Raw genomic sequence first — 16,357 nt, 5'->3', positions numbered from 1 at the left:
AAAGTTAAAAATGAGCTAGATGAAGGACTGAAGGACGTTTTAACAATTTTCATGCCATCTAGTTACTTAGGAAGCTTAACCATGTTTTACCTATACAACTCTGTACTTCTCTTTGAACACAGACAGTATCAAAAACGGTTCTGGAGTTGCTTTTTCTTTCTCTCCTGGGAAAGGAACTGTTTGTAAATTCCAACTAAAACTGTTGACAACTTTTAAATGAAAAAAAATGCTGAGCATAAGGCTAAGATTGTGCATTCATTATGATATTGACGCACTCATCAAATGTATGTAAAAAATTGGTGAGCATGGAGGGACAGAACAAGCCCCTTCCACAAAATGCCCTGGACACTAGTCACTGTATAGAGGGATCATCTGCTCTTGATCATTTCTATTGATGCCTTCTTGTCTATCATGTTGAAAATATTCAAGTATTAATTACAGTTCATTTACTAAAACTCATATTTCATCTGCTAGCTGAACTTTCCAAAAGTGCTGCCTTCTCTTTCTCTGTCTTTTTGACTCTATGAATAATTTAATAACTCTTACAACCCCAGCAAGAGGAAGCACAGAGGGTTTATCTGAGACTATTCAACAACCTAATGGTTGATGCATTCCCTTGTGAGAGACCTTGACTCAAACCCATTGTTTGCCTGAGTTTAAGCAAGGTTTGAAACTTTTACCTCTAAAGACACTATTTTAATACCTGAGATTTATGAGTTAGTCAGGATATTCAATAGTAGAACTCCTTCCAAGTAATTTATTGGAACACTTCCAGTTCCCATACAATACAGAGATGTTCACTGAACCAAAGGGAAAACAAATGAAATTGATAATTTTATTCACATAATCTCCATAGGGATGAGTAGGAAGATGATTTTTGTATGGTACAAAGCACCGGGAACTTTTTCTCACACTGACATATTTCAGTGGGTTCTGGATGCAGAAAAAGAGGCTGTGGAAAGGCCTTTGGTGGAAAAGAACCATAGAAATTATGTGAAGGTGGAAGAAATGCCAGGTAACTGGAATTTTAAGGTTCAAATTTTCCAGTTCACTGAAAGAAGACTGAAAGAGAACCCAAAGAATGTAGCTGTACAAACAAATTGAATTGGATAAGCACAGTTTAGAAGTTGTTAAAGCAGCATAAAGTACACACTAATTGCTGCTTTGCACTATCTGCTTCTAGGCAGCCTATGAATCCAAAGACATGCTATCAAGTAGTACATCACCATCTATTGTCACCAGATTCCCCTGCATCCTGTAGCAACATTATTCACAGGTGAAGAATAGTTCTGGCACAATGCAACTCCCCACCTTTGGTTAGGAAGATGCCCCTTCACTGTGCAGTCTTCTTCCTACTGTTACATGGCAATGATGTGTTTCAGCACTGAAGGGTACAACCTCACTAGAAAACAACTCAGTACAAATATTGGCCTCTGGCCTTTTTAGCCCTGAACAAACACTAATTCACACACTGTGATCAGAATTTTCATGTGAAAATCTGGAAGATGCTCAACATGAGGGAAGAGACAATCCTGATTTCATGTGCTTCTTTGTAAGATGTAAAACAAAGGAAACTTAAGATTTTAAGAACAGTAAAAAGGATGAAGAAAGGAAACATATTCTGAGTTCAGATCTAAAGGATCTAAAGCTGCGGCCTTGTCTAATCCCTAAGCAACATAACATTTATCTTGGACAAAGGTTAAAAGGCAGGATGATAAGAATACCAAGGTATTATATACTAGCATATAATCAGGAAGAAGGCTTGTATGAAATCTGACAGGGTCTGGTCTAAAAGTAATTTTGGATTTAATTTATTAGTAAATGAATTACTAATTGATACTTTAGTCAATTAAATTTGTGATAAATCTTCACTCGAAGACAATTTAGTCATAATTATAAAATTTTAGACTGTGCAAATGAATATGGTAAATAATGTACCGCTTGAAAATTTGGCCTAATGGAATATTAACTTATTTATTTATAATTGTTTTATATACTACACATTAGGTATAATAATTAGAAGGCTTTAAAATATTTATAGGAATTATTATAATATATTCATATTAAAATTATTAACAATATTTTTATTCTTACGTTATTAATTGAACATATATTAAACAGCAAAATTTTAAAAGTAAGTTGCATTAGTTTTTTCAGGTACTGCTAGATAATCACAACTATACACTAATAGGTACTGTTGTTTGAGTCAATATTACACTTTTTCTAATAGTTTGAGTAGCCATGGTTTTGATCACCCACATAAGACTCCATCTTTATGGATGATGTAGTGCTTAATTACAGAGAGTGGCTATTACTACATATCTTCAAATATGATAGCTCTATCTGTAAAAAAAGGAAATAGTTGCCTCTATAGTCTACACTACACCAGAAACTCTGTATTTCCTCTAACTATATCATAAATATGTCTGAAATCCCTTGGAGTAATTACATTAAATAGCACAATATGCTTTTTAAGACTGAAAATACCCGTCTTTCTGACTTGTTACATTGTGCATCAGCATTCATAGTGCTGCAAAAAGCAGTGGTTATAATATCAAAAACTGCAATATCCAGTCGTATAATTGTGTTTGAAAATTCCTAAACTATAAATTGTTCTTGGCTTAATAGTGCTTATACGACTTACACATAACATATGTACCATCTCTTGCAGTACAAATACAAGTACAAACACAGACGCAAAATAAAAGTACCCTCAGTTTCTCTCAAATACCTAAAGAATGAAAGGTAAGAAAGTGCATGCTGTTCATATGGAAAACACAATTGTCAAAGAACCACTTACTGTTCTGCAAATTGTCACTTTTAAGTTTATGACTATAAACACAGTCATGTTTCGTTGTTACTAGACAATAGTTCCCTCTTTACATTCACTAATTACATAAAATTGCTCTATCCTACAGTCAGTACTGTTTCTGGATTCTTTAGCAAAATTAGCAGTGACACTTGAGCTCTGATGAAACTGGTTTAGCGCACTCTTGGAAAAACAGCTTAATGGTCTGATTAGGATATAAGCTGTAAAATAACTTGCTACCTACTTGAAAAATTGTTTGCACATACACTGTTGCTCTTACTGTTGGTGGTGAAGCACTGGTACAGGTTGCCCAGGGGCATTATGGATGCCCCATCCCTGGAAGTGTTCAAGGCCAGATTAGGCAGGGCCCTGAGCAACCTGATCTAGTGATCAGGTTGGCAGGGAGGTTGGAACTAGGGGATCTTTAAGGTTCCTTCCAACCTGAACCATTCTATGATCCTATGATTGTTTGTGACCCCTGTGGAATGGATAGAAACAGGCCCTGGCTCTGCCACTGTAGTTAGATAAAAATTTTTTGGTATCCAAAGTCTGTGAGCAACTTACCCTTACAAGGATGATGCCTAATGTAAAAAAGCAGGGAAGGTCTTTCCACCTAAGATGAAATTCTCACTTACTCGTTAGGCTCTGGGAAACATCTAGGCTGCAGGATGGGAAAGCGCAGAGGATCTAAGATTAGTGAGTGCAGACAGAGCTCATGGAACATGTCTCAGAACTGTGAAATAGATGGTGTAGGATCTCATGGCCCAAAGCCCTCAAAGAGATAAGTGGCTCAGACATCTGGTAATGGGAGGGCCTTTTCTTCAGGTAGGTTTGCCCAGTCAGACCTGGCTGACTGTTTGTAACTTATCCAGGATCCAACTGTGGAGAATACTGACTATGAATCAATATGACAGAAAACTATATGAAATAAAGAGAAGTCAGTAAAATGACCAGTATACTGACACCAGCTTTTTGCTATGCTGTACTGAACTGTTTCTGCTGTATTGGCCTTAACTTGTAGAGGATTCTGAGGGAAAAGACAGATCAAAGGAAGGAGAGCATCATTTCTCCAATCAGGGAACTTGGAATGAGTGGGCAGCCTGTGCTGAAGGAGAAAGGTTTGTATTTTCTTGTGACTATGAAAACAGCTTTTCGAATGGCATCTGTGATTGCCTGCTCCTGGTCCACCAAAATGAAGCAGCCCAGGCTCTGAACCAACAAGATAATTGAGTCCAGTGGTGGAATTCTCCAGGAAGAAGCTAAGTAGCTGCTACTTTGGACTCACAACATCCTGCAGAGATGCTGAGTGCCTCAAAGAGCCTAAGCAGTAGGACTGTAGTCTTCCAGCACATACAGAAATTTTCAGAAAGTGCTTTTGCTTTATTAATGAAAATAAAGATGATATGTGCAAATTAATCATCCTTTGGAGCAATGCAAATTCCCACGTACATTTGAGTTTGTAAATAAAATTTAACTTTCTAAAGTAATTTTCTTTTCATAAAACTTTTTCTGCACAACCCTCTTCCCCCTTAAGAGGGCCTACAGAAAAGATGGGGAGGGAGCCTTTATCAGAGAGTGTAGTGATTGGATGAGGTTTAGCAGCTTTAAATTGTAAGAGGGCAGATTTAGATTAGATATTAGGAAAAAATTCTTTACAGTGAGGAGGGTGAGGCCCTGGAACAGGTGGCCCAGAGAAGTGTTCAAGGCCAGGTTGGATGGGGCTCTGAGCAACCTGGTCTAGTGGAAGGTGTCTCTGCCCACAAGCAGGGGCGTTGGAACTAGATGATCTTTAAGATCCCTTCCAACTCAAACCATTCCATTATTCTGTGATTCACCTAAAGTAAATGGAATTAGAGCTTCATTACCAGAAGAAAAAAAAAGGCAGTGTAACACCTGCTGAAGCACATCTCTGTCCCAGCAATCTTTCTGACTTCTGTCACAACTATAGAAAAGGAGTCATCAGCATAGTTACTGAGGGGAGTAGAGTCACAAATTTATGTCACAACCAAGGGTCACATCCTTGGGGATTCATATGTCAGAGGCAACAGTGGTTCAGTACTTAGATAACCTGGCCAATTCATCAGCAAAGTTAGAGAAAGATGAAAAAGAAAGAGAAAGTGACACTTGGACAAAGATGTGGCTTCTCATCCACATTTCAGATATGCTAATGCAGGGTCATAGGGCATAATACTGTGGAAATTTGAGCTGATTTTTAAGTAAATGGGTTGGAAGCCTATACCTTTCAACCCAAACAAGGAAGAAAGGAACCTTTTGGATATTATCATGAGGACCTAACGCATGAAAGTTGTACAATGAAGACAGATTCATTTGTGTCACATGATGAACACCAAGACATCTTGGAGTAACTTTAAACTACTGAAACTGCTTTCTATTCTAAAATAATCTATACTAGGAGACAAAAGTCCTTAGATCTTGTAGGTGTTAATTACCAGGACCTAGGTTCACAGCAATTATATCAGTGAGCTCTACAAAAGCATGAGGGAAAGGCCAAAGGGAAAGGTAAGTTTTTAAAATTTTGACAGCCATAGACGATAAACTCTTCCCACAGCAGATTTTCCACAAATTTCCAAATACATTCAAGTACATGACATCAACTGTCAGCAGAGAAACTCTGAAGTAGGCACATTTCCCTAGAATAACCAGCAATTTCACGTATTTTCTAGATTTTTAACCCATGGCTATAGGAAGAAAAGGACAGGCTGAAGTAGAGGATTTTGAAATTCCAGAGATCATAGAATCAATCATTAAGGCTGGAAAAGATGTCTACGATCATCGACTCCAACCATTAACTTAGCACTCTTGCATTCACCACTAAACCAAATCCCCAAGTGCCACACCCACACGCCATTTGAACACTTCCAGAGATGGTGATTCCACCACTTCCCTGGCCAGCCTGTTTCAATGCCTGACCACCCATTTGATGAAGCAATCTTTGCTAATATCCAATCTAAACCTCCCCAGGCACAACTTTAGACCACTTCCTCTTGTCCTATCACTTGTTAGTTACTTAGGAGAAGAGGCTGAACCCACCTCACTAAAACCTCCTTTCAGGCAGTTGCAGAGAGCGATGAGGTCCCCCCAAGAATGCATTTCTACAAGATGTATTTGAAGGTTCCTCTGCTTATACAGAGTAGTGAAGGATATGCAGATCTTTTCCATAAGTTTGACAGATGTCAGAAAGGCTTCAGTAATTAATCAAATTTCTATTTGGGACAAGCATCCAGAAAGCAATGAGATGATATGCAATACTCTGTAAGTGGTGCTTGAGAAGGAAGCAACCCTCTTTATTAGGTCTCAGGAGGATTTTAAGTCAGCATTGTACAAATACCAGCAAAGTGTCCTTTTTGGAAGGTGACATCAAATGATTGGAGCTTACGATGATTCTTGTGGTCACTGAAGGAAGTGGTTATGGGGAGGACAGTGTTGCAGGTGCAGGAAAAGGCTGCAATTGCAGGACACTTATATTCTATTTGTGTTATTCTGATGTGAACCAGTGAGCTCACATCAGCTGTTATGCCCATTCCTTCAAGTAAAATATGCCATATTGCTCTCCTCATATGCAAGAGCAGCCTTGAAACTGAGATGCAGAATTTAGTCATTCAAGGAGGAGCATAATGCTGGGAGTAACCACAAGCCATAATAGATTGTAAAGTGCAGATTGCTCAGATAAAGCAATGAGAGATACATAAAGTATTCCATTAAGAAGTAGACTCTCTGTCTGTCTGTTCTTGCCCAGTGGGCAGAAGGAACTTCCTTATGAAAAAAGAGAAGGCATACTGAAGTTTACTCTCATTTTCTCTAGATACAGTTTCCTGAAAGTCAGTTTTATGGAATTTGCCTTTTTCAAGATCCCTAAAGTGCTTGGAATAATATTCTTCCAGTGTTAGCAAAGTAGCTAAATACACATGAAGCTAGCAAGTATTTCATCACGATGGTAAGGTTCATGACTTTGTGAAACTACTAAGGAATTATTTTGTTTCATTGTATCTGTTCCTTGGCCATAAAAGACGACAAAAATGAGCCTTAGCTCAAGAAATAGCCTCCATCCAGCAATATGGTTTGTGAGGGTAACAGTATGATGTATTCCTGTGCTGGGAATTTGCTCGTCACAGAAATGGCAAAGTTTAATACTGCTCTGGAGGGAAGACACTGCCAAAAAAATATGCGAAAATGGCACACATACACACATACAGGGTAGAGGGAAAGGAAACAGCATGTGGCTAAGACTGGAATACTCATTCTCCATGAGCTTCATTGAAATGTAAACAAAAGTAGCAGAAAAAAGAAATTAAGAAATAAAAGTATATAAAAAGGAAAGATGAAATAAATTAAAACAAAAAGCTAAGAACCCCTTGGAAACAGTGTCATGCAGGCAAAACTCACAATGAGGGTGCTCTGACTCAGACAAATACTTCCAAAGAACTGAGGTCAAATTGTTCTTTCACTGTTGCACTGTAGGCATGAAAGGAGGTAGGGGTTATGGTCTGCACATTGCTGAAGCAGTAAGAAAGAATCTTCAGAACGAATACCAAACATCCAATTTGAATCTATGTATGGATGGGACAAAAATTTTAAAAAACCAAATGCAATAGGTGCAATAGGTGCAAAATATGTCTCCCAAGTGGAGAAAATTAAGAAAGAAGTAAGTTGGCATGACTGTCAGTCATTTCAATGCAAATGGAGCGACATTCAAAAACAGTAAGTATTAAAAGGAAGTTTCAAAATTAATTTAATAAAACTTTCTTTGACAAATTTCATTTGTGGAAAAAAATACAGGGGGACACTTCAGAGTTAACACAGCATGAGTGGTAGAGAAGTCAGGAGGTTATGACAGTATTTGGTCCTCAAAGCAGGCTACTTGCATTGTAATATAGGCAAGAACTAAGGAATCATAGACAAGAGGTATAAAAGCAGTACGCTATCATTTATTAACAACTTTTCATATTAAGAAGTAGAAGAATCATGCTGAAAGAACCACTTCTTGGTTATCACCAGTCTCCGTTGACAGCAATTAAAGATCTGAATCCCAAAGATTGGGATTTTTGACATAAGGCAAAAAGACAAAAATTTGTATTGAGAGAACTCATAAATCTTTGATCACTGTGTGAATTTCACCAATGTTAGGCTAGCGGTTTAAGCTATTGGGAAAAAAATCCAATCAAACAGACAGAAAAATACAAAACCCAGTAATTAAAAGGTTCCCAAATGCAGGTGCCACACTGTAACTTAAGCCTTGCATTGTTAGATATTCTAAGCATTTCAAATGGCAGCAACTATGTATACATAGCAACCTTGATTCCCATTCACACTGCCTTTTACTTTTGGATTTTTTTTCTAAGGAAGTCTGTTGTAAATGTGCAATTTATGATTATAATTCCAGCAATAACTGTTATTCAATGTATTTCCTCTGAAAAACAACCTGTCATCATGTCAGGTTGCTAGTCAAATGCTAGTCATTTCACCCCATGAAAATCTTAGGCTAAAGGAATCCACCTTTTCCACTGAAGTATTTAACCCACCTATTTAATACACTAAGATAATTCTGCTCTTCATATCTGTATTATGTATCTTAACAGTAGATCAGGAAGGCACCTGTAATTAAAAATTAATTTCCAATTATCGTTCACAGTTTACACTGATCTGGTGTTTCACACCATTCTAGCAGTCAAACTGCCTTAAGCACAATCTATGCATTTCATAAAATAAAACCAGAAAGCAATTGCTTTTTTAATAAGCTACAGGAAATAAAAGAGTAACATACGAGGGGCACACACCCACATACCTTAAATGCTATTTTTTTTTTTAAGTATTCTCTGCCTTTTTTTTTTTATCTATTTGATTAATTCGGTACACACTTTAGAAGTCCAACAGAACTGCTGAAGTGTGTGACTCTCTCTATAATTCCCCATATTCCTTCTTGATGGTTTCAGCTCCCATTTGATGAGCTCACCTCTTAGATGAATTTCATTTCTCCTCATCACTTATGAATATGCTTTGGTACTTGTAGTCAATATCTAGTATTTTGGTTGTAGTCCTTCTCTATCCCCCCTACACTCTCACTGTGATATAATCAGTTCATTTATTCACCTATTATCCTTCATTATTTCATGACTTTCAGATCATTGGTACTTATGATATTATTCCATCCCCTGTTCCCTTCTCACCTGTCATTAGTTATCAATTATATCCATCCTTCTAAAGCATCTACAGCTTTGTTCCTCCTTTCCACTGTAATGTCCACCTTGCACTCCTTCAGCTCTGTATGCTAACAGCCAAATATTTAGCTCTTAGCATGGTGGCAGGGCACCAGTGGCCTGCTCACTTGTTCCATGAAAAATTTGCTCTTTTATCTGAATGGCTAACCAAATGTATTTCTCAAGCTTAACTAACTTCTGGCTCTACACCTTTTTGCTGCCTTTATTTTCCAATTCCCAACTTCTTTTTTTTCCCAAGTCTCCCTATGCATTAGTTACAAGGAAACAATGAAAACACAACATGGAATTCATTATCCCATTAGAATTTTCTCTCTGATGCCTTCTATTTTTTGCATTTCTGTGCTTTAATTCACTGTGCTTTACTTTCACTGTCCTCTCTTCTTGTATAATCTCTATAATTTGTACCACTGACACTTGCTTTCCACAATTTTCTTTTTCAGTCTCTCATTTACCTTCAGATCTTTCTCAGAAAGCACACAGGAAATGTATTTTGCCTTTCCCTGCACAGAAAAAACCCCCACAACTGCCCTCTCCAACAGTTCTGCTATGCTTTTGTTTCTAAATTCATTAAGCACACTACTTAGAACTGATCATAATCACCATTTACCCAATGCAGTCACTGAGACAACTCTGAGTGTATCAGAACAAAAGGTCTGTGTAGTCTAGCAAATTCTCCCTAGAAGTGGCCAAAAGCAGACAGTTGGGAAAAGAATGAGTGAGAGATATACAACTACTATATCTATGCTGATGACTGACATTTTTTTTTTCTGTTTCTGTTTTTATCTGTTTCTCTCTCTGGTGTCAAAACTAAAGTGTTAGTCTGTTTCTACCACTTTTTGTACAGATCTTACCATACATCTAAGTTCATTAAAATTTTTTCATGTCCCAGCCTTCCTCAAACAGTATAGATTTATCCTCCTAACCATGAATCTGTTCTATAACCCAGGAATTATCTTAAATTTAAATATCTATTTGGATCCTCCCGTTCTCAAATATTTCTAAAACTTGCAGGGGCTTTCTACGTAGCATATCTAAGACTGTTCATAGAAAAAAAGATTGATTTCTCATCATTGCTTTTATCTTATGTCTCAATTACTGTAACACATCTTTTATGTTCATGACAAAAGTCATTTTCTCAGGAAGTACAAGACTGCTTCAAATACAATTTTTTTAGTCCACTACTTTGACCACATTACTGGCCTTCCTTCTCCACTATGATGGTTCCTCTCTTCCCCATCACATAAAACACAAAAGACCTGATTTGATTTTTCAAGTCCTTCCAGGCGTTTATTGACATATTAATTACCTTCTAATGACTACTCAGGCATTGAATCTCATCTCCATTCAGTTCATGAAACTCATCCCATTTGAGATGTCAAAAACTCAATGATAGTTAGCAATGGTCAGTATACCAAGACCACTGGTTTTATATATACCCATAGATTTTTCCCTTATCTCTTGTTCAAACTCCTTTGTAAATTGTCCAAGATTGAGACAATTCTTTCTGTTCCTAGTGTGTGCCTACACACTGAAGTGTGCCCTCCTGGATCCTCATTACAGGCAGTGACATCTAAGTTCATTGTGCAGTTTAGAATGCATAACTGGAGATTTGAGCCCTCTCTCTTCTTAGTCATGCCTACAAAAATTAAATGTTTTCATCCAGCTGAGCATAGTCATTAGCAAAACTTTTACTGAAACTTTATTACACTTCCATATTGAAGTATCTGAAGAGCTTGACTTTGTACTTTTTAATATAACATGCATACCCATATACGCAGAAGAGTCTTGCTCATGCTTATCTAGTTGATGCCAGTGAGGCTACTCAAATGAATGAGGATTAGCCACATTAACAAGATTTGAAAAATTGGAACTGTAATGCAAGAAAACTGTTGAGCATAGTAATTTTTCAGCTCAAATGTAATAAATACCATTCAGGACACTGAAAACCACTGAACTCATGAGGCACATTTCACCTCCATTAACTACATACTTGCTTAAATAATACTAAGTACAACCTTAATTTTTTTTCTATATTAAGAAATCAGGTCTACCAAGTAAGCATTTACTTTTTAAAATAACTGTTTTACAATTTTCCTGATGTCAGAAAGTGTGTTGAATTGCCATGCACTTGGCTCTTAAATTAGCACATCAATCTACTGTATCACTTTCAGAACAGGTCCATTTCACCTAAGTACCAGAATATAATGTTTTAATGAACAGGATATATTAAATATCTAATGTAATACTAGTTTATGGCAGACTACAGTGACAGTCTAGAAAAGGCTATTCTCTAAATATCTTTATCAAAAAGTTTCCTTTGTGGATTTATAAAGAAAAAATGGAAGTCAACTGGCTCTGAAAGTACTTGAACCTAATCTGAACAGCTGTAAGCAAATACTCCAGATATCCTATATCCAAGGAATGCTTATCATGTTCACACAACTGCCATTACCATCCAAGCATGTCTTTTCTATAAAACTCAAATCAAATGCAGGCACAGAAAAATGACCTGAGTGCTCTGGCCTTTGAGAGCTCCATCATCTCCAAGCTCTTAGGATCAAAACTAAAAAAAGATACAATTATCTTACTAAATGTGTTCCTCAGATGTTATGAAATACAATTTCCAGGAGGGAATTTTAAGCCTCTAAAGAATTCTGATATGCAAAGTGGTATTAAGCCTTTCCTAACAGATCTGCTGAAGCTTTGCCTTTCTCCCCCACCTCTCCCTGAACATGCTACCACTATAATTCTCTAACTTCCAGCTGCACATTTTGATGCTGCTAAAACAGAGCTGTGAAAAATGTTACTGCACATTTCAGCTTCTGAAACAGCTACTGGTGGACAGAACTTAAAGAGTGTTCTACTACTCTGGATTGTGCCAAGACTGGAAAGTCACCTTCTTTTACATTTTTACAGGCAACAGAATTTTTCTTTGCCTCTCCCCTCTGCACTCCAAGCTTGAAAAGTGAGCAAAATCAACCTTTGACTGAGTCTTTAACAGACTATAGATACATGTTTAAAGTTTAGAAAGTGAATCAGGGAGATCCAAGTTGTTCTGTCATGTCTCAGGGTGATTTAACTACTTACAAAATTTATCAACCTCTGAAGACCACTTCTACAGCAAGCCAAAAACTAGAAGAACATAACAGAATCAAATGACTACACATTTTAATATGTAACTGGTCTTAAAAACTAACTTCAAGTGGGTGCAAGTGCTAGCTGGTGAAGCACACAGGATCTTCTGCTGTACTTTCCAAAAACCTTGGAAGTAAAATCAAGAATAATTTTGTTTTTAAAAAGACATATTTTTTAAAAACAAACAAATTACCTGGCAAGGCCTTTTCATTTTAATGGCTATAACATGGTATCTGTAACAGCAGAGTTCACAGGTCCATGACCCTCTTTCACTTATCCACTTTAACAGGCAAAGCTGATGTGTGTATCGTACTGACCCATCGCAGCGGCAAGGGTTTAACAATTCACCCTGAAAAGGCAACACAGAAATATTAACTTTAAAAGAAATCTTCCGTGTACATGTACACACAATACTAAAATATTTAGAGGTCTGTTACAATGACCTAGTCTCAATTTCAGTATCTGAAAAAGCATGTATTTTTGGCTATAAAAAACTCAGAAATGTAACTGTTTTAAAAATATCTAGCTGCTTCTTATGAGTCAAAAGCCAGAAGGCTGCCTACACATGTGTGTGCACCTATGTGAAACAACTGAAATAATACCACGCATCAAACAACAGTAGCATTAGCCCTTTCGAATAGCTCAAAAGGTACCAAAAGTGGTTGGATACATTTCTCTAGCAGCTACTTGCAGTCATCACTCAAAAAGAATTGGGTGACATCACGGTTCCAAGAGAACCTTGCTCTTGGAGCAGGGCTCTGTGCTGCTCAGCCAGCCAGCTGTCAGGCAGGACCTCAAATAATGTAAATAAGCACTTCCCCCAGTAGTTCACATATTTCTGTACTATATAAATCAGTTATTCTCTTCTTTCCAAGACAAGCTACAAAATGCTAGTTATAATATTGTGCCCAGTAACGTCACAGCAGAGAAGATATTTGGAGGTCTTCTCAGCATTACTTGTAAGCTAACACTCTCATTTCAAAATCTGACAGAAACCGGAAAATTTCGTATTGTTTAAAGTCCCTGAGGAATGAGCCAGCGAGCGCAATGGCCAGAAGACACAGAGCGTGCAAGCCAGGCACGGCACAATCCCTGGATTTTCCCAGAGCTCTGCGCCGACTCAGGTTTGCCCCAGGCGTTCGCCAGCACCACCTCGTACAGCAGCAGCCGGGGTTCGCACTGCCGCCGACGCCGATGAGGGCGATCCCTACCAGGGACGCCGGGATCAGCACCAGGGACAGGGCTCGGCCCCGGGCACGGGGGGTATGCGAGGTGCCGGCCCGCCCGCCCCCGGCCCGCTCTGCTCACCTGCTCGGGGCCCTGGAAGCAGATCTTGCAGATGGGGCCGGCCCCGCCGGCGTGGCCGCCGCTGCCGCTCTCGCTGCTGCTGCACACCGAGCGCCTCTCGGGCTTGTCGCCGCCGGCAGCCCCGGCCCCGCCGTGCCCGCTCTCCGAGCCGCCCCTCGGGCCCTCGCCCTCTCCTTCCTGCGAGCTGTCCCCGCTCGCCTCCCCCGCCCCGGCCGGCAGCTCCAGCGGGACGGTGGGGGCCCGCGGCGGCTCCCCGGCAGGGAGGACGACGCTCCCCCCGGTGCAGCTCATACCGCGGGGCACCCGTTCACCGGGGCGGGGACGGCCCGGAGCGGCGGATGGCGGCGGCGGGGGAGGAAGGAGCGGCGGAGGCGCCTCTCTGGCTGTCGGCGGCCGGGAAGGTGACCCGGCGCGGCCGCCTCCCTCCCGAGCCCGGCGCTGTGCGAGGGAGCGGGCAGGCGGCGTGCGGGGCCGGGGGCGGCGGGGCGGGGCGGGGGAGGGAGACAGAGAGCGAGGGAGGGAGGGGCAGGTCCGGCACCGGGCACCGCCGCCGCCTCCCCCGCACCGGCGCGGTCAGACCCGCTCCGGGGGAGTCACCACCCCCGACAGCGCCCCGGCGCCCGCTGGGCCGGGCGAAAACCCTGCCCCTTCCCGGGACGAAAAGCTCTGCCTGCCCGCCCGCCCCCTCCCCTCAGCGCCGGCTGCCCCCGCACCGCGGCGGCCGCGTCCCCTGGCCCGCCCCACGGGCACTGCCCGCCCTTCCCTTCGCGGCACCTCCCGGCCCTGCTCCCGACCCGGCACCTCAGCGCTCACGGGGCTCCTCCACCCCGGCACCCCCGTGGAGGATGCGGCCCTTCGAGGGACTTCTTTCTACTTTATCAGAGGTTTGGCTGCAGAAGGTTGCACCTGGAAAAGCTCGACAGAACGAATATTCAACAGTTGTTCTTTGAGTGTGAAACAGTAGCTCTATCCAGTCTTTTGTGGCTGGCTTTTTTTTTTTTTTTTTAATTCATTACATCACCTCATTTTCAAAATTAAATCTGCTAAAAACATCATGATCAAATACCTTCTAAAAAAAATCCTCAGCACTTAGAAATTCTTTAAAGTTTGGCTGGGGCTGCTGAAGGAAAGTAGGTGTGAATTTTGGCATCAAGTATGACACCAGCGCACATTTGATCTCGTGAAAATGACAGCAACTGTCTGCACGAGGAAAGAGAAAGAAATAAAACCTCAAAAAACAATTGCGAAGCCATATGCTCTTCCATGTCCACATTTAGATCCAAAGTGTGATGAAATCACACCTCTTCCTCATTGGCTGTTTCATATATAGTCTCAAGATGAGAGAGCACCAGGATGAGCTCAGCTACTGCCTTCGCCAGCTGTGTTGTGATAGTAGTGGTTTTCTTGGTGTGGACATGTTATTAGAAGACCAAAGCAGCAGACAGAACCAAACTAGCACTCCTCAGCCAACGATCACATGACATTGTGTGGCTCTCAAGCTCTCTGGGAAGGCTTGTAGAGCATATTCAAAACACCTGGTCCAGCCTTTTGGCCTGGCTGGAGGCCAGTCAGGCAATGTGCTGTCGGCAGAAAAGCATTAGCCTCATATGGCAAAAGCCATTTTAGTCCCTCTAGAGTCTGCATCTTTTATGGAGACCATGCAATAGATACATTAAGGACAAAGAACACCAATGCTATTCACAGTATTGCACTAAAAAAGTGCATATTGGGAGATTGACTTCCTATAGTGGAATAAAAGGTAGCGTTATACTTTTTCTCATCATCCACTAGTTTCCATCTTCATGAAAATATTTGTTCTTCTGACTCTAGCTAAGCCAGTGCTCAGTATTAGGACAAGATGTTCCAAGCCTAAAATTATATTTGTTCACAAGGTGGTTGTTAAGTAGGTAGGTAACAGATTCATCCTGATTTGGCACTGTAAAGCGGAAAATGGCACATTGGCCGTGACATTTTGATGAACTACAGATGCTATGGAGTTAAGAAATTCTCTACATATAATTTTTTTATAAAAAGCAATACCTGAAGGGGTTGTCAGAGAGACTAAACAGAATTGAAGACAGAATTTATCAAATAGAGTAATTGTAAGGAAAGAAGAGGCAATCAACAAACAATGAGGAGAAAAAAAGAAAATGTCAGAACAAACAGATGAGTCCGAAATACTGCATAGAAAAGAACTAAAGCAAAACCAGAAGGAAAAGACAGTCAAACTAAAGTAGCGAAGTGAGAAATGAATGCTAAAAAGTTACTCTGAGTAATACAGAAGGACTTTGCCATTTGCTATATGTGAAGGTTTATGCCATTTTTCTTTCTCTTTCTTCCTTTTGTTTGTCAGCAAAAGTTCAGTAAGTAACATGGCTTCTGGAAAGGCTATAAAGAGAAGATAAAAATGTCAACACAGAAATGGAATGACTTCCTAATGGCAGAAAAAGAATGAAAGATGTGACTGTAGGAATAATAGAGTACGTTAAGAAGGTCAGTCTCTTCTACTTAATCTTGACCAAAATAAAAGTATAACATGACTCTTAAAAGGAAACACATCTGATAAGAATCAGAAGAATTTTTTTTTCACACATATGTAATTAACTTGGAGTGCTGATTGTGAGTGGGCATTTCACAGACATGAGTTTTTTAATACATCACCTGTTTGCATGTCTACCAACAGCTACTGGCATGCTAGCTAAAATGGAATTGCAATGGCTATTGATCCCTGCATTTCACAGTACATTAGAGTTGTTCAGCATGCTAGGGGTGGGAGGAGATGCCAATAAAAGAGCAGAAGGGGTGGAGAACATTCTGTAACACAACCTCCAACCGAAGTAGCATTCAACCTTCTGCTGAGCTGTAGAGG

At 40.2% G+C, this 16,357-nt stretch overlaps 1 protein-coding gene across 1 annotated transcript in view; it reads right to left on the bottom strand.

The window, feature by feature from the left end:
* Nucleotides 1–13,831, bottom strand: part of MARCHF11 (membrane associated ring-CH-type finger 11) — a 28,776-nt gene extending 14,945 nt beyond the window's left edge. Inside the window, exons 1-2 of the mRNA XM_051799337.1 lie at nucleotides 13,489–13,831; nucleotides 12,374–12,529 (exon numbers count right to left, since the gene is read on the bottom strand). Coding sequence (XP_051655297.1) covers nucleotides 12,374–12,529; nucleotides 13,489–13,779 — 447 coding nt within the window. The 5' untranslated portion in view covers nucleotides 13,780–13,831. The remainder of the gene's footprint in view (nucleotides 1–12,373; nucleotides 12,530–13,488) is intronic.
* Between the last annotated feature and the right edge of the window lie 2,526 nt (nucleotides 13,832–16,357).

Source organism: Manacus candei, unplaced genomic scaffold (genome assembly GCF_025592945.1).
Source record: "Manacus candei isolate 608988 ecotype Guabito, Panama unplaced genomic scaffold, ASM2559294v1 h1tg000049l, whole genome shotgun sequence".
Classification (NCBI taxonomy): Eukaryota; Metazoa; Chordata; class Aves; order Passeriformes; family Pipridae; genus Manacus; species Manacus candei.
The sequence above is the reverse complement of the archived record's forward strand: the minus strand, read 5'-3'. Positions and strand labels throughout refer to the sequence as shown.